Below are 25,594 nucleotides of genomic sequence, written 5' to 3' on the forward strand. Positions count from 1 at the left end.
TCGAAACACACGACGTAAGTCGACTACAGCGCACGGAAGAGAGAGTATTCCTGCTAACGAGGCTCCCTGGCTGGCAGTTGACTGTTCGCTACTTTGGACGAGAGTGCATGAAATACGTGAGATGTTTTCCGTGAGCAATATGAATCCAGCAAATATAGCTCACGACTTCAATAATAAGATCAATGAATATTTTCCGAGCTGTAAGGAATCGCAAAGTTTCTTAAGTGATCGAACGATAGTCGAACATTTGTATGATTATTTCCTACATTTGTTGATAAACAGTACGTGTGGTGATGACTGTACCTTGCTGATTGCTGCGGGGCTGTATGTACCAGATGATGAGATTGTTGACGATCCGTACGAAGAAGACGAAGAGGAAATACTGCGACTTCAATCTGATGGTATTTCTTTGGGTTACATGAAGGAAATGCTCCAATACAGGTTACTGTCCAAACCAATTAAAAGACGCAAATATAGATTATGGAGTGAAGTAACAAATAAATTTAAGAAATTTAAAGGGACGGAGGAAAAAAGCACAACTAAATATTACAAGGAAGTCGTGGAGCGAGGTGGAACCCGAAGAAAGAAGTTCAGTGAACTAGAAAACCATGTATACCGACAATTTATTAAAGCCAGAAATGAATCAAGTGCAGTACATGATACAGACCTACAGATTTGGGGACTGCATTACGCTAAACAAATCGGCCTGGACTTCAAGACTTCATCTCATTGGCTTGTCGCGTTCAAAAGAAAATACAAAATTACGAGCAGGAAGATTACGAAATATGTAAGCAAGAACTATGCGAATAAACTGGAAGAACTTTTAGAGGGTTCCACGACGTTTGTTACAGAAACTAACGTCAGGTTTCAACAGTATGAAGACGCATATATCAGCAACACAGATCAGTCCGGTTTTAACTATGAAATGAAATCGAGCCGCACGTTATTGTTAGTTGAAGAAGGCGACACGGAATGTACTGTAGACCAGCTGCATGCCACTTCACATAGTTATACCATACAAAATGCTCTGAACAAAACAGGTTTCCTTTTCCCTACATTTTATTTATGTTTGCAGGAAAAAAATGATGTATTTGGGCCGCAAGTTCAGCAACAGGTGAATAGGGTACTTGCGCAAACGCCGAATGTCATTGTGAATTGCAGTGCGTCTGGAAAAATGGAGAAAAGACTAGTGAAAGACTTTAATGAGGGTGTTGAAACGGTACAGTAGTTTCCGCTCTATAAGCAGCAGGTTTCGCTGCTCGCTCGCACCGGGAAATAGAAACAGAGACGTTATTACACGACGCGGCCGGCCGCGGGTGCAACAGAACCCATGTGGACAGGTGGAAAGAAATGTGTCAGGCTTCATAATACGTATTTATATGTGTCGTGTATTATGCATTTCTTGTACGTGAATGTGAATCTGCACATGAACTTTCCTAATCCTCCTCACACCTTTCCGTAAAGCGTGGCCAAATCTTTGTTGGGAAGTAGTTCTGTAGTACAGTAGTGCCAACCTTACTCCTGGGTAGGGGATCAGAGAGTCAGCACAGGCAGGTAAAAGTCAAAGACTTTCCAATGTCACAAGATTTGGGGTGGAGAGGTTGGTCACGGCCAAGTGGTTCGACCACCCCCTCCACCGGGGCCCAGGAAGACCTCCGGGTGCCCGCCATATTCGGGGTGTTACAGAAGACGGGTAAGTGAGCAGACGTGCCCTCAGTGCGTCTGTCTCAATGTTCACGCATGAAGAGAGGTATTTGAATATTTGTACTAAGTCTTTTATTTCCAGCTTCGGATTGTGTAAGGAAATGAATGATCTCGTTAATTTAGGAAATTTAACCCCCTGTGTTAATATATCTGGTCTCCAGTTTTCCCGTTATTCTCCTTACATAGTGGATGTCCTATGTAAAATATTGGGAGACTTTGGTGGTATACATTTGGTCAACGCAATTCCGTCTTGCCCGTATAAATGTGTGTGCAGATTAGTATATAATATACCTGAGCTATAAGTTGTAAAATTGTAGTATCCGTAAGCTAGAACAATTGCTGCACTCGCTGTAAAATCGAGTGATAATATTTAAAATAAACACATAATCAATTGTCATCAATCTTTAACATACCTTAAAAATCACATAGGAGTCCAGTTAAAGGAATTCATTTAAAAATAGAAGATATGGAATGTAGGGACCCACACATTAGCGTGTGAGCCCTCCAGCCCCTTGCCTAGTATCTCACAGAAAGGGCACGCTCTCTAGGTAGAGCTCTCAAGCTCCCCTCCCCAGTTATCCGTTGCGCAATTTTGATTCAGGGCTTGACGACATCAACTTTTATCGGGCGTCCCTAGGCGAGGAGGTTAGACGCTAAACTTTCAGAGTGATTGCCCCTTACGCGGGCAAGGATTTTGCCTTGCTCCTTGACAGTTATACAGGGCAGAAGGATCAGGCATTGTACAATTTTAGTGTGGGAGTAGACGTGATTACCATTCCTCCAGGTTGTACACCTCTTGTGCAACAGTTAGATGTGTTTGTTTTTCGGAAAGTGAAATACTTTGTGAAAAGATTCTATGATTTTGCGAAGCTGCACAGGTACACAGAGCAGTATTGTTTATGTGATCGTGTGTCAATTATCAAAGTTCAGGCACTCACACATAATCAACTTCGCTCTCCAAAATTCCAGGACATGTTCAGATTTGCTTGGACATATGCAGGATTTGACGGTCTACACACGGAAAAATTTGAAAACGTTAAAAAAATATGTTTTGACAGAGCACAGGGAAAACTGTGCGACTGTGAAAGTGTTGCATTCATTTGTTCCAGTTTATGTGACAAACTCCTATGTTTTCACCACTTTTTTGGGAGTGATTATCACATCCACAAGAAAACCTAAATTGGGCAAGGTAGAAGAATCTTTTTACCCATTCGCCAAGTGTACAAGTTAGGTGGGTCGACAACATATTCCTGTCATGTGAATATATCAGGCTTGTTTTCCTGTGGAGGAATCGGTTGACCTTTGACCTTGCGATCAAATGTTTTCGGTTCCCATTAGAGAGGCACGTCCTTTCGTCTACTAATCGCACGGTTTTGCGGTGCGGTCACAAAACACAGACACTAAACTTATTACAGTGAACAGAGACGTCAATGAACGAACGGACAGATCATAACTTGCGAAAATAAAGAAAGTTAACTTTCGACTCGAGGGAAGACTTAAACCAAGGAACCTCTCGTCCCGCAATCGCTCACGCTAACCACGGGACCACGGCGCCCCCCTGAGCTCACATTATCCTTGATGTTGCCTATCATGCGCACGGACTACTCAGTTTGTTTATTTTGCTTATTTTTTTTCGTAGTTCCACACAACTTCTTCCTGTTTTCTCGATTGATCTGTGTTCCCTTGTGAGTGAAATTTTCTGCTTTACTTAAGTTAACCTTAACTAGTGTTTCTTAAGGTATTTCATCAGTACTTATTCATGCGTAAGAGGGCTTAACTGCAACTGCTCCATTTGTACCTGCACCTTGATAGTTGCGCGTACTCGCTACTCGCTTATCTTCTTACCTAGTCAGAGGCGTACGTAGTAGTTGTGTACCACAAAATCCGTTTTAATTATCTCCGTCAATCTTAGTGAATTTCCCCTGATCTGATTAAAAGCCTAGTGAAGGCATATACATACAGGGCTATTACAAATGAATGAAGCGATTTCATAAATTCACTGTAGCTCCATTCATTGACATATGGTCACGACACACTACAGATACGTAGAAAAACTCATAAAGTTTTGTTCGGCTGAAGCCGCACTTCAGGTTTCTGCCGCCAGAGCGCTCGAGAGCGCAGTGAGACAAAATGGCGACAGGAGCCGAGAAAGCGTATGTCGTGCTTGAAATGCACTCACATCTGTCAGTCATAACAGTGCAACGACACTTCAGGACGAAGTTCAACAAAGATCCACCAACTGCTAACTCCATTCGGCGATGGTATGCGCAGTTTAAAGCTTCTGGATGCCTCTGTAAGGGGAAATCAACGGGTCGGCCTGCAGTGAGCGAAGAAACGGTTGAACGCGTGCGGGCAAGTTTCACGCGTAGCCCGCGGAAATCGACGAATAAAGCAAGCAGGGAGCTAAACGTACCACAGCCGACGGTTTGGAAAATCTTACGGAAAAGGCTAAAGCAGAAGCCTTACCGTATACAATTGCTACAAGCCCTGACACCCGATGACAAAGTCAAACGCTTTGAATTTTCGGCGCGGTTGCAACAGCTCGTGGAAGAGGATGCGTTCAGTGCGAAACTTGTTTTCAATGTTTTCAGTGATGAAGGAACATTTTTTCTTAGTGGTGAAGTGACCAGACACAACGTGCGAATCTGGGCGGTAGAGAATCCTCACGCATTCGTGCAGCAAATTCGTAATTCACCAAAAGTTAACGTATTTTGCGCAATCTCACGGTTTAAAGTTTACGGACCCTTTTTCTTCTGCGAAAAAAACGTTACAGGACACGTATATCTGGACATGCTGAAAAATTGGCTCATGCCACAACTGGAGGCCGACAGCACCGACTTCATCTTTCAACAGGATGGTGCTCCACCGCACTTCCATCATGATGTTCGGCATTTCTTAAACAGGAGATTGGAAAACCGATGGATCGGTCGTGGTGGAGATCATGATCAGCAATTCATGTCATGGCCTCCACGCTCTCCCAACTTAACCCCATGCGATTTCTTTCTGTGGGGTTATGTGAAAGATTCAGTATTTAAACCTCTTCTGCCAAGATACGTGCCAGAACTGCGAGCTCGCATCAACGATGCTTTCGAACTCATTGATGGGAACATGCTGCGCCGAGTGTGGGAGGAACTTGATTATCGGCTTGATGTCTGCCGAATCACTAAAGGGGCACATATCGAACATTTGTGAATGCCTAAAAAAACTTTTTGAGTTTTTGTATGTGTGTGCAAAGCATTGCGAAAATATCTCAAATAATAAAGTTATTGTAGAGCTGTGAAATCGCTTCAATCATTTGTAATAACCCTGTATATATATATATATATATATATATATATATATATATATATATATATATATATATATATATATATATGGTTTTTGTTTTACCTGAGGTAAAGAGTTGTATTTATCTAGCTAAATCGAGTCTCATCAAGTGTTAGCGTATATTCTGTTCTGGTTTGAGGGTACTATTTCACGTGCGATTTATGTTCACACTTGATTGCGAAACAGGCACACTTTTGCTATATGTGACAGACTATACGGCAAAGCGCTCCCGCGGGACCTTGGGTGTTGTTATTAATCTGGAATTTAATTGATCAGTATGTTTTTTCTTAAACAAATGTTAATTTGGTGAAAAAGACGAACTATCTGACGGGTCTCTCTTCCACGTGTTGATGTTTGATCCTTTTCTATCCTGCATATGTTACCTGGGTTTTACTACGTTAATACGAAACAATAAAACAGACTTTTGTGTCATATTAATGAAATGCAGTCCTTTATTCTCAATTGGACCGTGGATTTGCTGAAACAGGCTTCCAGTTGATAAATCGAAAACATTTGCTTCTGTGAAAGGACTACCAACGTGTAGAACCAAAATAGAAGGATCACAGTAACGAAAACGAGTTGTAGCACGGTCTCAAGTAGAGTCCAACACTAAATGGTTAATTTTCTGCTAATATGTTAATGGGTTTTATGTTTTCATGTATCTGGTATTGTAGATATTTAAAGAAAAAGAAGAAGCGTCATTAAATCTGCCGAGCGAAGATTCCTCAGCTGACAGCTGCCACCTGCAGCATATACGTATGTGAATGTGTGTGTGTGTCTGTGTGTGTGTGTGCGTGTGTGTGTGTGTATCTTCCAGGCAGATTCAATTGGTTTTAAATGGCTCTGGGCACTATGGGATGTAACTGCTGAATTCATCAGTCCCCTAGAACTTAGAACTACTTAAACCTAACTAGCCTAAGGACATCACACACATCCATGCCTGAGGCAGGATTCGAACCTGCGACCGTAGCGGTCGCGCGGTTACAGACTGTAGCGCTTAGAAACTTGGTTTTACTTCAGAGAGAAAGAGAGTAATACAGCTACGTACAACTGAGACTTTTATAGCTACTCAACAACATGAAGTATTCTTCACTATAATTCCAGTCAAATTAGTGACTGTGGAACGTAGGAAACTGGCATGCAATGTAGTACCTACATTACTTAACATACCAAATAAGCCACCACAAGTGTAGCTGAAGGGGAAAACCACACAGATGTGTAAAAAAAGTCAAAACAGTAAAAACAACCCCTGTACAAAAGAAATCAAATCCCCAATTGTTGCTACATCTGAGCCACAAACCGCTAGTACCTTCAACAATTTCGCTTTTGAAACGAAACTCATAACATTTACGAAACTGTTCATATATTAAGAAGTCAAGTGAAATTTAAGAAAACGCGAATCTTATGACTTCACAGAAAATTATTGTCTGTCAAGGAAAGTGCCGATCATAATGAGAACAGACCACAACAGTAATATATGCTTCTGATGCACGAAATATGTGTATAAATATTATCTTGTTATTAGCAGAATAAACGGCAATTATATACGTATTCGCAAGTATTTTTTCACAAATAAGTTGTACTTCGTCATTGAATCAGTGGGGTTCGACTGTTTTTTACATTTCACAATCATTCTTGTCTCTTGATAATTTACTAATGCATGGATTACAAAAAGATAACGATTATTTCGTTAATTGCGTAGAAAAATAACTGAAAACAAACACTAAATCTACGTCTGGCTTTCTCATTCCTAGGGCTGCCAGTGTTGTTCCGGCTGTCAGACGATGACAACTTCCACAGCGGTGAGCACCCACTGTGCACACATAGCACTACCACGTGACAGGGGGGCACATGTGCATTGACTAGGATCTTTGGCCAGGTGCGCGGAGCAGCTATCTTCGACCTCCGATGTTCACGTCAATTATCGTCTGTGCAGCCGCCTCCAGTGACACTGCCTCCTGGAACGCTGGAGTGAAACTGAATATGGTACAAAACGTCGCAAAATCGGCAGATAACACTGTAATTCTCCCCGTACTCGATGAACAGAACTGCTGGAGATCGCCCGAGTAGAATACCAAATGAGCAGAATCCCCGTGAGGAAAATTGCAGAGTTGAAGGTTGTATTCCAGCCGTAAAGCTTCACAGTGTGGGATCTCTAGAAGACCGCCTACTCGCTGACCTTCGAAACCACCTGCCAAGGCGAATTGAGATCACGATCATTCGTAATTATCCTCGTCTTCTCGTCGAAAAATAACGTACAATCCACTTCTTTGCTGCTTTTAGACATTAATGCTCGTTTTTGAGAAAATGATTGCACATTTAAGAAAATTGGCAAAACCGTCCCCAATAAAAGCTCTCAATATTTAATTTTGGACTGCATCTTGCAATTCAGGGAGCATCATTAATAACCAATAGCTTCCATACGTAAGAAAATTAATAAAACCCTGCAGAGCAGTAATTTATTTTTTGTAGCGTCCTGACGAACCACCTTCAGGAGCTAACTGCAGCTGTGGCCGACAGACAAATATTGCTTGTGACCCTCTTATTTCTTTTTGAAATTCATTTTCTTGCTCATTACACTCTCAGCTCATCTCGTCAGGTTTTCCTGCAATTTCAAACTTGTTGCAACGTTTACGCCTCTTCCTAATTACATGGTTGGTCGTTAAAATTGCAAAGCCATGTGTTTGGCACCAACGGAACGTCAAATTGGCGTAAAGTGTGCATCACACTTCTATATGTAAATCATTTACATTTCAGCAGTACCGCGTAAAGTAGGTAGAAGTACTGCCATCTGCATTCTGTATAAAAGAAAAGATGGTGCTGAGAGTTTTAGAATTAAAAATCGTATTTGAATGGTGTTTGTTTATGAGAAGATCGCCTCCGGCAAGAAGGAGGCACGTCCACCATTAAGTGTCGGAACTCTAATACAACAGGTTCGTGGCCTTTTGAGAGCAGGGCCAAGAGTATCGAGATAGGGGCCATTAATGAATTAACTGGGAGAAGTACTGAATGCTCCAGCCACTCCTTTTCCTATCGGCTGCCCAGGTGTAAAAGCACATCGCTCAGCCTGCGACTCTATAGACTATCTGATCACCACTACGTAATGCGGAATTAACCAGTGTAAGACGAGGTGTGACTATTGCGTTGCCAGCTTTCAGTATCATGGCAGAAACTGACATCACTACACGTCGTCCCAAACGTGTAGGAGCGTACAAGTCTCTGTGTTGGGACAACCGCCTTACATGCTGTACACTTCGGACAGGTGCAATCCCCAAACTGGTAGCTATCTTTGTACGTGGACGGAACTGGTACCGAACTTGCTGCTTAGGCTGCAACATGGCGGCCTGCATTCCCTGCAGCTAAGATGCAAACCACTGTTGTCACCAGGAGGCAAACAGCACCTGCAGTACGTCACATCACCGGGGGGGGGGGGGGGGGGGGGGGGCAGCGCCTGTCCCATCGTCTGCTATCTTGGAGTTTCCACCGACGAACGATTCAGGTGGCGATCTCAGAATTTGAGTGGAAGGTGATTTGGCGGCTGAGGAACAACTGCCCAGTGCTCCGTCTTTCCTCAGTGCTGGCATCACATGGGGAGATCACCCTGTACAAACATCTCATGTGACTGTTCTTGGTTGTATGGGGCAACGCCGCCGTCACCCACATCGGACCCCCACGGAGGATCTAAAACCTGGCACTGCAGGCAGCGCTTCACCTCCCGTGGAGATATCCGAAACAAATGCTTCGTCAACCGACAGATGGGGAACCGTTGCGACACCGCTACGTGGAGATGGCAGGATGACTCTGCGACTACTGTGCAAAGTTAGCCAGTGACAAAAGCTGTGCCCTGTGACATAACAAAAGTATAGGAGAACTTGGAGTGGGCGCCGGATCCCAGAACTGCTACGAGGCGTCCGCCAGTCACCAGGCGTTGGTCACTGAACTCCGCGACCAGCTCCTGTGGCGTCAGGCCACGAGCACTGAGATCAGGCCACAAGCCACGGACATCGGCCGCAGCCGGCTGTCGCCCATGCTCGATCAGCACCCGCCAGCAGCAGCAAGAGTTCCGTGACTCCGTTCCAGGGCCAGTCTCTGATAAGCCACTCCGACTTGACTGACTTCTGCGCCGTCGACGAATTCGCCGCACCCCGGCCATTCCCCTGTTCCATATGCTTTGCAGTGGCGCACAGCGGCAGCCCTTCCTCGATTTCAGCGCCTGGGACCGGCATGTAAACGCTGGCCCAGCCGAGAACGACACGTTCTGGAAGAGCAGGGCCACACGCAGCGCCTGCCGTGTGTCAGTCGGGTATCCTCGCTGTGAAATCTGCTGGCACCGGCCCGTGAAGGAGGGAGCTATGCCTTTCTGCCCTGCCTCGGCAGGCAACACCGCGCCATCCGCTCGCCCGTGCTTCACACCATCAATCGGACTCCAGGCACCGCCATCGCTGTGCCATTGGAACGACGCGACCTTCCGCGTTAGAGAACACGTGGTAGCCACACGTGACCGCAGAGCGGCCGCATCCTGCAGTCTCAGGTCGCCTCGCATGCCGGAGACTCCAAGGCAGCGCGTGCATGGCGCCCGCCACATGTCGACGCCTGCAGCTACACAATATTACGAAGAAACTGCAGACCGTGCCAGGGAGTGAAGAGCAATCAGATGAGTGTCCAAACTGTACGAATTCGTAAAGAACTAATGAAGAGTTGTTGTATCTTCACCTCTGCCGCTGTCCACATCCCTCAAATTCGGCAGGAGAGTCCAGTCCGCATCCAGTCAGCCTACCCTTCTCACTTTTACAGTCCTGGCACAAACACTTTGCTGTAGGCGCGGAAATCCATCGGCTGACCTGCGTCACTGGGGGATCAAGCTCAACGCGGACGACACAGGGCTCTCGCCTAAGCTGCGCCCAAGCTTCAAACGACGTCCACACCAGTGACCTCACGTCTTCTAAAATCTCATTTTACGACCACGAGGACATAGCACGTCTGATAGAAATGCAAAGAACAGCCCACTATCGCCAATACAACTGACTACGTCCAATTTTTTTGGGAATATGTGGTAAGCTTCTATGGGACCAAACTGCCGAGGTCATCGGCCCCTGCGTTTAAACACTAATTAATCCAACTTAAACTAACTTACGCTAAGGAAAACATACAAAACCATGCCCGAGGGAGGAATCAAACCTCCGACGGGGGGAGCCGCGTGAACCGTGACAAGACGCTTGAGACCACGCGGCTACCCCGCGTGGCCACCACTTCCAGAAAAGCCGATTGTAAACAAGGGCTTTGGTAGACGATGAGCTTCGCACTAAGACTACGACACTTAGACGACTGAAAGTGCATAAAAAAGGGCGACAGAGAAGACAGAGGAAGCTGTCAGCAGAGAAGTATCAGCAACTGACCTGGGTCAGTCAGCAGAGTTCAGGGCCTTCGAACGGGAACTGACAAATCAGTCAGGAACATATCAACCTTTCGGAAACCGCCCACGTCCACTGTTGATGCTGTGATTATGAAGTGGAAACGCGAAGCAACAATCACAACTAAGGAAAGATCAGGCAGACCTAATGTACTCCGGTAACAATGCTGTTAATAATAAATATAAATGATCTAGTACAAAGCGCCGGATGCTCTTTCTACATCTACATCTACATTTATACTCCGCAGGCCACCCAAAGGTGTGTGGCGGAGGGCATTTTACGTGCCACTGACATTACCTCCCTTTCCTGTTCCAGTCGCGTATGGTTCGCGGGAAGAACGACTGTCTGAAAGCCTCCGTGCGCGCTCTAATCTCTCTAATTTTACATTCGTGATCTCCTCGGGAGGTATAAGTAGGGGGAAACAATATATTCGATACCTCATCCAGAAACGCACCCTCTCGAAACCTGGCGAGCAATCTACACCGCGATGCAGAGCGCCTCTCTTGCAGAGTCTGCCACTTGAGTTTATTAAACATCTCCGTAACGCTATCACGGTTACCAAATAACCCTGTGACGAAACGCGCCGCTCTTCTTTGGATCTTCTCTATCTCCTCTGTCAGACCGATCTGGTACGGATCCCACACCGATGAGCAATACTCAAGTATAGGTCGAACGAGAGTTTTGTAAGCCACCTCCTTTGTTGATGGACTACATTTTCTAAGCACTCTCCCAATGAATCTCAACCTGGTACCCGCCTTACCAAAAATTAATTTTATATGATCATTCCACTTCAAATCCTTCCGCACGCATACTCCCAGATATTTTACAGAAGTAACTGCTACCAGTGTTTGTTCCGCTATCATATAATCATACAATAGAGGATCCTTCTTTCTATGTATTCGCAATACATTACGTTTGTCTATGTTAAGGGACAGTTGCCACTCCCTGCACCAAGTACCTATCCGCCGCAGATCTTCCTGCATTTCGCTACAATTTTCTAATGCTGCAACTTCTCTGTATACTACAGCATCATCCGCGAAAAGCCGCATGGAACTTCCGACACTATCTACTAGGTCATTTATATATATTGTGAAAAGCAATGGTCCCATAACACTACCCTGTGGCACGCCAGAGGTTACTTTAACGTCTGTAGACGTCTCTCCATTGATAACAACATGCTGTGTTCTGTTTGCTAAAAACTCTTCAGCCACACAGCTGGTCTGATATTCCTTTGTTTATCAGGCGACAGTGCGGAACTGTATCAAACGCCTTCCGGAAGTCAAGAAAAATAGCATCTACCTAGGAGCCTGTATCTAATATTTTCTGGGTCTCATGAACAGACATGATACTCGAGCAAAAAACATGTTCTAAAATTCTACAACAGATCGACGTCAGAGATATAGGTCTATAGTTTTGCGCATCTGCTCGACGACCCTTCTTGAAGACTGGGACTACCTGTGCTCTTTTCCAATCATTTGGAACCCTCCGTTCCTCTAGAGACTTGCGGTACACGGCTGTTAGAAGGGGGGCAAGTTCTTTCGCGTACTCTGTGTAGAATCGAATTGGTATCCCGTCAGGTCCAGTGGACTTTCCTCTATTGAGTGGTTCCAGTTGCTTTTCTATTCCTTGGACACTTATTTCGATGTCAGCCATTTTTTCGTTTGTGCGAGGATTTAGAGAAGGAATTGTAGTGCGGTCTTCCTCTGTGAAACAGCTTTGGAAAAAGGTGTTTAGTATTTCAGCTTTACGCGTGTCATCCTCTGTTTCAATGCCATCATCATCCCGGAGTGTCTGGATATGCTGTTTCGAGCCACTTACTGATTTAACGTAAGACCAGAACTTCCTAGGATTTTCTGTCAAGTCGGTACATAGAATTTTACTTTCGAATTCACTGAACGCTTCACGCATAGCCCTCCTTACGCTAACTTTGACATCGTTTAGCTTCTGTTTGTCTGAGAGGTTTTGGCTGCGTTTAAACTTGGAATGAAGCTCTCTTTGCTTTCGCAGTAGTTTCCTAACTTTGTTGTTGTACCACGGTGGGTTTTTCCCGTCCCTCACAGTTTTACTCGGCACGTACCTGTCTAAAACGCATTTTACGATTGCCTTGAACTTTTTCCATAAACACTCAACATTGTCAGTGTCGGAACAGAAATTTTCGTTTTGATCTGTTAGGTAGTCTGAAATCTGCCTTCTATTACTCTTGCTAAACAGATAAACATTCCTCCCTTTTTTTATATTCCTATTAACTTCCATATTCAGGGATGCTGCAACGGCCTTATGATCACTGATTCCCTGTTCTGCACTTAAAGAGTCGAAAAGTTCGGGTCTGTTTGTTATCAGTAGGTCCAAGATGTTATCTCCACGAGTCGGTTCTCTGTTTAATTGCTCGAGGTAATTTTCGGATAGTGCACTCAGTATAATGTCACTCGATGCTCTGTCCCTACCACCCGTCCTAAACATCTGAGTGTCCCAGTCTATATCTGGTAAATTGAAATCTCCACCTAAGACTATAACATTAAGGTTATTCGCAGTTGTCTATACCAGACTAGCACCTCCAGAAGATAGTAAGAATGTGCAGAACTTCCAGCAGTGAAATGATGAATTGTGCAGGCTCTGGCAATTGACCCTGAACGTAAATAAATGTAGCATAGGAAATGTACATAGGAAAAGAAATCCACTACTGCACATCTACACTACTGATGACAAACAGCTGGAGACAGCGTCTGCGTAAAATATCTAGGAGCAACTATCCAGAGCGACCTTAAGTGGAATGACCACATAGAAGAGACAGTGGGGAAAGCAGACACCAGACTAAGATTCAGGGGAAGAATCTTAAGGAAGTGTAACTCATCCACGAAAGAAGTGGCTTATAAGGCGCTTGTTCGCCCGTTTCCAGAGTACTGTTCATCTACATGGGTTCCGTATCAGGTAGACGAGATAGAGAAGACCCAACAAAGACCGGCGCGTTGCGTCACGGGATCGTTTAGCTAGCGAGACAGCGTTATGGAGATGCTAAACAAACTGCACTGGCGGACGTAACAAGAGAGGCTTTCTGCATCACGCCGAGATTTACAATTGAAATTTCGGTACAGTACTTTTCAGGAGGAGTCGGAGAACATTTTACTTCCGCCCACATACATCTCACATATTGACCATGACGAAACAATTCGAGAAATTAGAGCCAATACAGAGGCTTACTGACAATCATTTTTCCCACGCACTATTCGGGAGTGGAACAGGGTTGGAGGGATCAGATAGTGTTACCGAAATTATCATCCGCCACACACCATTACGTGGCTTGTGGAGTATGATGTACATCTAGATGTACTGACGGACAGGAACCGGCGAACATTGCAGAAGATAGTTGTAAAAGTCGCATTAGATCAACAGAAGGAGTCACTTTTGAGTTCGAAATGCTAACAACAATCGAGCTAGCACAATCAGTGAGCATAGGGAGTAAAAAAAAAAAAAGGGGTACAATGGCCGGATAGCTTCTCAGACGCCATCCACTTGAGGTGTGTATAGAGTGACACCACTGGAAGGTGAATGACTGGAAAGAGTGATTTAGAATGGTGAATCACGCTGTACACTGTGGCATTCCGAGAGAAGGGTTTGGGTTTGGTGAATCCCTGGAGAATGTTACCTACCATCGAATGCAGTGCCACAGTGAAGGGCGCGTTTCGTCCTTAGCGTGCAATGCCCTTACAGCGCTTACAGAAACGCTAAATGTGGAAGAATATGAACATACACTGAAGCCCCAAAGATACTGGTATAGCCATGAATGTTCAAACACAGAGATATGTACACAGGCACAATACGGCACTGTGGATGGCAATGCCTATATAAGACAACATGTCTGGCACAGTCGTCAACATTTAAATAAGTTTGAACGTGGTGTTATAGTCGGAGCATGATCGATGGGAGACAGCATCTCCGAGGTAGCGATGAAGTGGGGATTATCCCGTACGACCATTTCACGAGTGTGCCATGAATATCACGAATCCGGTAAAACATCAAATCTCCGACATCAGATCGGTTGCAAAAAGATCATGCAAGAACGGGACCAACGACAACTAAAGAGAATCGTTCAACATGACAGAAGTGCAACCCTTACGCAAATTGCTGCAGTTTTCAATGCTGGGCCATCAACAAGCGTTAGCGTGCAAACCATTCAACGAAACGTCATCGATAAGGGCTTTCGGAGCCCAAGGCCCACTCGTGTACCATTGATGACTGCACGACAGACCTACTAAGGAGAATGTCTACATTACGCTTGTCCGTCCGATTTTAGAATACTGCTTCCCGATGTGGGATCCTTACCAGATAGGACTGACGGAGTACATCGAAAAACTTCAAAGAAAGACAGCACGTTTTGTATTTACAATTTTCTACATGTCTCCACATGAGGACATTGTGATTGAAAGGTTGTAATAGCTTAGAAATTTAAGACATTAGTCAACTGTTGTTTTGGTCATCTGACGGTGATTTCACAATACCCCGCGTCCAAGAGAGGCGAAGGCCACTTACAGAAGAAGAAGTTATACATCACCTTAATTCATCTGAAATTGACGATCTATCTGATGATCCTGGCATAATTTTGAACAAGAGGACAATGATGGAGGTATTTTAGACGTTTTGTATCATACGATATATTGTAAGCTGAGCAGGGTAGACGCAAAGCCCGCTAACTGCATGATAAGTGACTCTGAGATAATCACGAAACACTCGTCCCATCCTAACGACAATGCATTGGCAATAACAACGTTGTTGCGTATGAATTTGTTATAGCGCAGTGAACGTAAAGCTGAATAAGAAAAAATCCATTCTAATCGTAATGGACTGAAAGGTAGCTCTGACTGGTCAGATTGGTAAGTCTGATGTCTGTTGACGTTGTTTGTATCCGGACATGGCAGGGCGACAGCCACGCATATTGGGCATTTAGAGGGCTTTGCATCCGAAGGCAACATGCAGTTAGCTGCTTTTGAAACCGAACACGATTTTCGACCGCCGTTTTTGACGGTTTTAGCCAGTTTTGCAACCTGAAAGATGGATTGAATATAAGAAAAACGCACCACAATGAGGCCTTCCTAAAAATAAGACCCTTGATTTGCTTCACTTTAGGACAAGTGTGTCCAGTGTACTGACAAAAATAAAATAGATAAGGCAGGTGCCAGGAAAAGGGGGCATCCCACTAGTGAGAGTCCTAGTACGAGGGCTGTCCAGAAAGTAAGTTACGATTGATCGCAAAATGAAAATCACAGTGAAAATCAGAAATGTTTCATTTGTAACAGTTAACCATACCTTTCAGCTACTTCTCTACGTAGTCGCCGTTCTGACTCAGACATTCGTCGTAGCGTTGTACCAACTTTCCAATACCCTCATCATAGAAGGCAGCCGCCAGTGATTTCCGCCAATTCTCTATGCTAGCCTAAAGCTCGTTGTCTGTGCCAAAATGTTGTCTTCATAGCCAGCGGTTCGTTTGAGCAGAGATGAAACTCAGTGGGAGACAATTACGGGCTGTATTGTGGGTAACCAAACATTTCCAATTGAAACGATGCGGGAACATCTTCATTGCCCCTGCAGAATGAGCCTGAGAATTGTCTTGAAGAAGAAACCGCATGACAGTTATGTAATGTTGGTTGCGTAGCTTCAGGGGGAAATTCTCACCAGGTCCTCGTACTTGGCGGGAGACACTATTTTCTATAACATCTTTACGCGCTCACTAAGAGCTCAGGAACGAAAAGAGCGACATAATTATACCTAGAGTCATACTAGAGACACTGCCCAACACATCTTTGCAAAGCTTTATCGGATTTTCATAGTCGTTTCCATTTCGCGACCGATCGTAACTTACTTTCTGGATAGCCCTCGTACTTCAAAACGAGCCATTGTGGAAGTTCGACCTGAAGATGAAGTTCGTTTGGACAACGCTGGGCATCTTCCAGTGGTAAATGACAAAAAATCATTTGACAGATGCAAGAAACCGGGTTGCAAAGGGAAAACCAAATTTTATTGTGTAAAATTTAGCATTCACTTATGTATGAGTAGGAAAAAAAATTGTTTCTTTGATTATCATTCTTCACAAATGTAAAACCATGGCTTATATATAAAATCATTAAGTAAGGTTTGTGTAATTTATGTATTTTGCTGAAATAAATCAAATAAAATACTGTGACTTTTTGACTTGTACTGCACCCACTTGAACACAATGTCCTCATTTGGGGAAGCGTTGTATCCCCCCTTGGGGGGGGGGGGGGGAGGACAATTCGGAATATTTTATGTATCTGAAACATCATAATTTAATTCGAAGAACTGGACAGCGAAGCCATGATTTTTTTTTCAGGAAAAAAATAATTCGTGACGGAAACGGTTAAGGATACAGAGAAGAATTGCGCTTCTATTCTAACCGAACCCCGCCGATTCAACGTGTGACAGCTATTTCTGCTAATTTCCAAGTGTCCGAATCGTGTGAAATCGAGCCTTTTGAACTACGGAACTAAAAGTTATCAGCTGTTGCACTAGCTGTGTTAGTTTTATGGTACACAATAATGTTTTGCGTACCTAGAAAGGGAAAACTTGGACGCTCTCAGAGCTACAGAAAACGTGCTACTATCCCAGTCACTTTTACGACGGCCACCTCGAATACTGGCAATTAAGCATTGGTAATAAATACACACGATATCCCTGTTACTACTTTTGATGATTTTTATAATATTTTGTTCTTGAACTGACCGTGCGTAACCTAACAGAATATTGTTAATTTAACGCAACAAATTCCTGTTGCATTTCACTCCCGAGTGCTCTGTGAATAACGGGGCTCGATTTGCAGTAGTTCCGGTACACAGTAAAGAAATTTTACACTCAACGAACTGCTCTCCCTACCCGCCTACCTTGTAGTTTTATCAGCACCACAGTAGGTTGGTGTAACCTTATCGTATGACGATCCCTCTGAAAAAGATACGAAGACTATGAAATTTTTGGTCGCCAGTTCTGAAGTTCAATTTAACTTGATTCTTTCAGAAGCTATTGAATTGTTACTGAAATGAATTAACGTTATTACTATTAATTTCCAGTTTCCTGTTTTGAATCAATACGGAAGATCAATATGGAAGCAAGTGGTGAAATTCTCATCTAGCTCAATGGATATCATCTTTAATATCAACAGTTATGTGTTAATGAAACTTGTATGACTGAAAATTAAGTGAAAAGATCTCCAGATTATGAAGCTTTAAGAGAACCAGCAATGCGACCAGATAATTTTATATCCATACGAAAAAACACAAAGCTGCGCTTTACAAGTATGTACTCTTGCAACAGTCTTTCATTTTCGTGATTCTGAAATTATTTTATGTGATCATTTGACCATTCAGATTGACTCAAAATTATTTCAAGAAATTGACAAGGAACTCAGGACGCAGTTTGTGACTTCAGGAGAATGACTTTCACAAACACTTTAAATATTACACTCATTAATTAAACGTGACGCTTGCGACTGTAATGTCCATTACACTTTTGACTACGTGTATCAACTAAACAAGCTTTCCTCGATTATTGCAGTGTTAGTCGTGCTGCAGATGACAGATGACGATTGGAGAATGATAACTGGGTGGGCTCTTCACATTTCCCGCTAGAAGGAATTAATTTCCTACCACCACGCTACTTGCAGTAGCCATTTTCTTTGAAGTTGCAATCGCTCCAATTTCCACCTCAGATAAATATTGGATATTCTTGCTGTTTAAAACCCGCAATTTCTGGAGACGGCTTTAGGATGCAAATGACGCGGCCACTCCAACTTTGACTCGCATAAGCACCGTTTTTGCACTCACAGAATTTGCCATTCCGCCTCTTACTGCCTTATTTTCGCTTCATTGCGTTCTGTCACTCGCGCCACTAGATCCAATGTCGTACAAAAACAGTGTGTTGAAAACCCAAAGGCGATCCCCAGATTTCTTTGACACGTAATCGATTCGGATTTCCGGTTTCGAATTATCTACGAATACTACAGTCGACGCGTTTACAAAAACATTTCTGCTGTTACTTCTATTTTCTATAAATACTATCTACTACTTTATTCGCTATTTACAGATTTTCGAAGACCTTTAACATAGCTTGTAGGCATCGATATTTTTATGTGCCGATTTTTGATAATCAAAGTTTAATTGAAAATTTTTTATTAAACTTTTGGATGAAATTTAGGCTACTCGTTACAGTATCACATTTCCCTGGTACCCTCAGTACAAAAGCCTTCTGCCAAATGAGCACTCGCCCTCCAGAACAACGTTCTGGATGCTGTGACTGAAGAAGTCTTCGAGCCACTCACATATCTAGGAAAACTGTTCCGTATGCTCGCAACTTCGTTTACAATTTGCAGTGGGGTACCGTGTGAAACGCTCTCAAGAAATCTAGGAGTACGGCATCTGCCTGTCGAACTTCAACCGTCGTCCTGGGTCCAAAGAACGTCGTACAGGAAAAGGGCAACCTTAGTTTCGCACGAGCGGTGCTTTCTAAGTAATTGCTGTTTTGTGGGCGAAGCTTTACCCTCTGAACGAAATTTTGTGCTCATGAATTCTAAAAAATGGTTCAAATGGCTCTGAGCACTATGCGACTTAAATTCTGAGGTCATCAGTTGCCTATACCTTAGAACTAATTAAACCTAACTAACCTAAGGACATCACACACATCCATGCCCGAGGCAGGATTCGAACCTGCGACCGGAGTGGTCGCTCGGCTCCAGACTGTAGCGCCTAGAACCGCAAGGCCACTCCTGCCGGCTCATGAATTCTGCAGCTAACTGATGTTAAGGATATTAGCCTGTAATGAGTCCTTTTACTCTTCTTACACTCCTGGAAATGGAAAAAAGAACACATTGACACCGGTGTGTCAGACCCACCATACTTGCTCCGGACACTGCGAGAGGGCTGTACAAGCAATGATCACACGCACGGCACAGCGGACACACCAGGAACCGCGGTGTTGGCCGTCGAATGGCGCTAGCTGCGCAGCATTTGTGCACCGCCGCCGTCAGTGTCAGCCAGTTTGCCGTGGCATACGGAGCTCCATCGCAGTCTTTAACACTGGTAGCATGCCGCGACAGCGTGGACGTGAACCGTATGTGCAGTTGACGGACTTTGAGCGAGGGCGTATAGTGGGCATGCGGGAGGCCGGGTGGACGTACCGCCGAATTGCTCAAGACGTGGGGCGTGAGGTCTCCACAGTACATCGATGTTGTCGCCAGTGGTCGGCGGAAGGTGCACGTGTCCGTCGACCTGGGACCGGACCGTAGCGACGCACGGATGCACGCCAAGACCGTAGGATCCTGCGCAGTGCCGTAGGGGAACGCACCGCCACTTCCCAGCAAATTAGGGACACTGTTGCTCCCGGGGTATCGGCGAGGACCATTCGCAACCGTCTCCATGAAGCTGGGCTACGGTCCCGCACACCGTTAGGCCGTCTTCCGCTCACGCCCCAACATCGTGCAGCCCGCCTCCAGTGGTGTCGCGACAGGCGTGAATGGAGGGACGAATGGAGACGTGTCGTCTTCAGCGATGAGAGTCGCTTCTGCCTTGGTGCCAATGATGGTCGTATGCGTGTTTGGCGCCGTGCAGGTGAGCGCCACAATCAAGACTGCATACGACCGAGGCACACAGGGCCAACACCCGGCATCATGGTGTGGGGAGCGATCTCCTACACTGGCCGTACACCACTGGTGATCGTCGAGGGGACACTGAATAGTGCACGGTACATCCAAACTGTCATCGAACCCATCGTTCTACCATTCCTAGACCGGCAAGGGAACTTACTGTTCCAACAGGACAATACACGTCCGCATGTATCCCGTGCCACCCAACGTGCTCTAGAAGGTTTAAGTCAACTACCCTGGCCAGCAAGATCTCCGGATCTGTCCCCCATTGAGCATGTTTGGGACTGGATGAAGCGTCGCCTCACGCGGTCTGCACGTCCAGCACGAACGCTGGTCCAACAGAGGCGCCAGGTGGAAATGGCATGGCAAGCCGTTCCACAGGACTACATCCAGCATCTCTACGATCGTCTCCATGGGAGAATAGCAGCCTGCATTGCTGCGAAAGGTGGATATACACTGTACTAGTGCCGACATTGTGCATGCTCTGTTGCCTGTGTCTAAGTGCCTGTGGTTCTGTCAGTGTGATCATGTGATGTATCTGACCCCAGGAATGTGTCAATAAAGTTTCCCCTTCCTGGGACAATGAATTCACGGTGTTCTTATTTCAACTTCCAGGAGTGTATATACAACCAAATAAATTTACACTATCTGATCAAAAGTGGACGTTAATACGAGGTAAAAAAATGAAATAATAGTGTGACATTGTTGGCCGGGAGGTCCCATCCGCGGAAGTTCCGCCGCCGGGTTGCAAGTTTTATTTCAGATGACGCCACAGTGGACGACTTGCGTGTTGGTGATGATGATGAGAACAACACAATACCCAGTCCACGAGCAGAGAAAATCTCCAACCCGACCAGGAATAGTGTGGGGGAGGGACGAGTTGATGAGGGGATACCTAATTAATTAATTTATTAGGTATCAGTCTGATATTAAAATTGGTGCAGTATCGGAGAGGCGTAGGGTGGGGGGAGCGTCCACTGTTTTGAATAAATTAAGTCTCGTGGTATGTACTTTGCTATAATAGTTTAAAGTCGCCTCCAACTAGTACACCATGGCCTGAGTATTTACGCATTTAATGGTCTGGTTCATCAGTCTGCTAACCACATCTGTATTGGAAGTTACAATTACAATAACTTGTAATTATATTAAAAATCAAGGAAGATAAAACAATAATTATCGGGGTTGCCCATGACACCATAATTCTCCCAGGTGCAACAGATGACTCTGGAGAGACGTTAACTCGAACGGTTAGTGTATTGGAAAGAGGTCGTAAGATGAACGTCAACAAAAGTAATGGAATGCAGTCGAATTTAGTCAGATGATGCTGACATAATTAGATTACGATGTGAGAAACTAACTATGGATGTGTTTCGATATTTAGGCAGCAAGAAGATTCACTATTTCCGAAATAGGGAGAATACAAAATGCTAACTGACGACGGTAAGAAAAGTATTTTATAAAAAGAGCAATTTGTTAACATGCAGTACATCGTGGCGACCACAACCACAGATCAGACATCAAAAGCCTTTGAAAGTCATGCAGGTGAACTACCTACGAAATCTTGTTGCTGGGTGCTAAGGTACTGGTGGCATAGCGGGCGTGCTACACTTTGCCACAGCAGGCCCTGTCACAATATAGCTACCAGTCAGATGCTGGAGCACAATCACAGGTGTTTCCGGGTCGCAAGACGGTGCTGCCGAAGAAAGTAGAGAAGGAAGGCCTACTCTATAGGCTGTCCTCTTCGGGCACTCTGGAGTACTCCAAGGTCCCGAGCTCGGTGTGGGTCACCCTGACCTGTAATTGATGGCCTCTGCAGCGCCAGAGGCGCCCAGCTGACGTCAGACCGCCGCGGCCTTCCATTGCTATTCTACGCACCGCCGCGAGCCGACCTGCCGAGTACAGAACCTCATCACTTACTGAGCCCTTTGATACCGCGCTCACCGCGATACTGGTACGACACACCTCACCACACCTTGCACACGCCGTTCAGGGACAGAAATGATCCCACTGACTAATAATGTTGTCCGAAGCGCAGGTACCAATCCAATTGATCACATTTTGTTCAAAATGGTTCAAGTGGCTCTGAGCACTATGAGACTTAACATCTGAGGTCATCAGTCCCCTAGAACTTAGAACTACTTAAACCTAACTAACCTAAGGACATCACACACATCCATGCCGGAGTCAGGATTCGAACCTGCGACCGTAGCAGCCGCACGGTTCCTGACTGAAGCGCCTAGAACGGCTCGGCCACAACGGCCGGCTCGAATTTTGTATTTCAGGCTAGTCGCACTGAATAATCAGTGATAACAAGCAACAGAGCACTATCTGAACTGAGCACGTGGTGACTAATGGAAATTTGTTCCTAGCCGGTACCCGAACCCGGATTTAGCACTTATCTTGAGCAGTCGCAAGCCATCTGAACATTCATCCGAGCATGACTCGGACTTTCACTGGCACTGATGTACCCATCAAGGAATCTCACGAAAGCCAGATAATTCGACTCCATCTCTGCCACAGAAATTCCATTATGTTGGCGTCTAGGAGGCTAATTAATATCATTTTATGCCGTCACATGTCGACTGATTCTGTCCTCATCGAGCAACTTCTATAATTTCAATAAATATAAATAAAGTGGCATTAATCCAAGTATCGATGATTGATTACATAAGTAATACAAGAGTTTTGTTGATCGCCGAACATGAAGAAAGTCTTTATACAAGTTTTCTTAGAAAAATTGGCTATGAACGTAAATTTTAATAGTTAAGTAGTAATTACCAAACGACGTAGCTATCTAAAAAACAATAACAAAGTTTTTAAAAACGCAGTTTTATATTATACAGGGCCATCTCGTTTTTGATGTGTTAGATGTGAAAAATCTGGCACAATCTCCTCTGCTGATATGGTTATTATTAATGTTAACATTACTTATTATTAATATTATTTAATGTTACTGTTATTTCTGTTATTTGTTATGTTTCATAGTTTACTACATTGTGAAAAGTGATAAACCAAAATGCGCGTAATTAGTACTCGAAGAATTCCTTTTAACTTCGTTTCTATGAATCAGCTTGTGAACGACGTGCAGTTGTCTCACTTCTGCCAAAGCGAACTGCAGGAAAACTAAATGTATTTCAGTATGTTCCCATTGTAATTCCATCATGAAATTTGGCACACACATAAACAAAAAGTGTAAGACTGATATTCATTTGCTCAACCGGAAACTTTTGAGTTATGAAATTATAAGTAATTAAAAAAATTCGGTTTGGGAACGTTTAACATTTGCATGAGTATGGTGACGTATCAGATTATTTAAAACTTATAAGAAACTGAATAAAACGATACAAATTTCTAATCTATAAATCAAGCACTTTTTGAGATTTTGCTCTTTTAGGGTTTGAAAATATAACGAAAATCCGACCGTTTTCGAAAATTTAAATTGTAATCACTCAAAATGAGATTGTTAAAGTCCTTTAGTTTAGGATTCTACCATCTTTTTATAAGCAGATTAAAGTGACAAAAAGCTACAAAACTCTAAATGACTAAAGTTAAAATTCACGTTTTTATGTTTTAATTTCACACAGAATAACCCTGCAAACTCTTAAGAATTTTTACAACTCATAACAGATGGCTGTATGGCCTGCGTGAAAAAGTAATCTTTCATTTTTTGAATAAATGAACTTCACTTCTGACACATACGGACAAATGTAGATTTTGCATACCTGTCAGGTGGAGACATGTAGTCACTATAAACAGCCTGTGACGACTTTTAACATTACTTTGCTTGTAATTTCCTGCTTAGTTCACATGTTGTCATATGTAGTTCACAACATTTTGATGTATAGCCAAGAAACACTGTGATCTATACAAAAAAAAATTATAAATAAACTTTTCCAAATATAAGCTGTCAAGATCATTGGTAAGTTACGAATCCACCTCTATTATAGCAATACAAAAATAGAATTAAACAAAAAATTTTATGAAATTATTGCACGTTTAGCTGTTGTCTAAAATAATGTACGGAAAGCATTATGTAGAAATCGAACAGCGCGTTGGTGTTAGTTTTACTATGCAGTAAGAGAAATCACAAGAAACTGAAGATTACTCACTTTATAATGGTATGCGTAGCGCTGTTCGCCATCGTGGTTGGAGGAAAAAAAGCCCTGAGCAATTAATTATTACGGAAAATCGACCCCTTTCGGCTTTTTATCACTGCTTGTCTGTGTATAATTTATTTCCACTGCGTTCCGGTACAGGATTTTCGGTTTTCGGTTCAGAAGCGCGGAACGTCGATTTTAGAAGCACAGAGCAACGACGGGCGATTCGTACAGTACCGTCGAAGGACTCCGATACGAGTGCAAGAGACGCGACCGTTCCACGTGGCACCACAGTCAGTTACTCTCACTGCCGCTGCTTGGCGGCTGTTGTCGAGCACTGAGGTGGAAAGGCGGCGGCACAACAGGTCGTGAGCGCGCTGTCACGTGGGTGGAAGAGAAGCGCGAGGCGAGGCAAAGAGTGGCCAGTTTAGCTTCTTTCCCGCTGATCTGCTTAATCTCACTGGCGTGCTCACGAGAAAAAGTAATTATTCGCACCTAAAGGGATTTGAAGATTATTATTTCCTTGTTGCTGGTTATTTTTGTAATATGAAGTCCATCTAGTTGGTTGACGGGTAGATAATTTTTTCTTCTGCTCCTTTTCTATCTTCTACAACACGAGGAACATAAGTCCTAGAGAAAAAATAAATAGAATCTTTTTTGTAGGTATTTTGATGTACTTCAGTTTCGTGCTTGGAAAAATTTTCGTCAGACGCCGCCGTTTTAGAGATATCCAAGTAAAACGTAGAAAAGCCACCTTTACAGCCGTCCTATCCCCGCGCTCACAGCCCACCTGTCAGGACTCTTGGCTCGTTGTTCATGACACTCCCGCTACCACTGTACAAATATTTACTACTACACGAGTATTTTCCCAATTTTCCCTCGTTGACTGGACTAATTAATAGAAAGTATTTACGATTCTTTTAGCCATACAATGTCACAAAATTCCAACACTGTTCAAGTACAACATGTCTATACAGCCCAGTATCTCAAAATACCAGTGGATGAAACTGTTTCAACGTTTAGACTTGGAACAAAAGTCTGCTGACATTTCTGATACAAATGAATGGAGATGAAAGCATTGCAGAAACATTGTAGCAGAAAAACTTTGACACTTTTGATGGAGATTTAAATCGCTCCGTGATTCCCCAGTATTTAGCATCCATAAACTGCATAATATGCGACAGTCCACTTCAGATGTTTCAAATCAGTTAAAACGGCTTTAACTATTTCTTTGGGAAGCAGAAACTTAAGTTTCCACAGAATGAGTATAAAATGGGGATACGGTAATAGAGTCATACCTACCTTCTGAGCTGACTACATCAGACTGATTCCAGTCCGCTACTTTACTTTGAAGAAATGACTCAACTGATGCCTGCAAAGGTATTTTTTGAGCGGTTGGCTCCATGATAGTTCCT

General features: G+C 43.9%; 1 protein-coding gene across 1 annotated transcript in view; it reads right to left on the minus strand.

Moving 5' to 3' along the window:
- LOC124774229 (neprilysin-2-like) overlaps positions 1 to 24,515 on the minus strand; it is a 199,719-nt gene extending 175,204 nt beyond the window's left edge. The window contains exon 1 of the mRNA XM_047249464.1: positions 24,192 to 24,515. Within this exon, the coding sequence (XP_047105420.1) occupies positions 24,192 to 24,223 (32 nt within the window). The 5' untranslated portion in view covers positions 24,224 to 24,515. The remainder of the gene's footprint in view (positions 1 to 24,191) is intronic.
- Between the last annotated feature and the right edge of the window lie 1,079 nt (positions 24,516 to 25,594).

The sequence above is a fragment of the Schistocerca piceifrons genome, chromosome 2 (genome assembly GCF_021461385.2).
Source record: "Schistocerca piceifrons isolate TAMUIC-IGC-003096 chromosome 2, iqSchPice1.1, whole genome shotgun sequence".
Classification (NCBI taxonomy): domain Eukaryota; kingdom Metazoa; phylum Arthropoda; class Insecta; order Orthoptera; family Acrididae; genus Schistocerca; species Schistocerca piceifrons.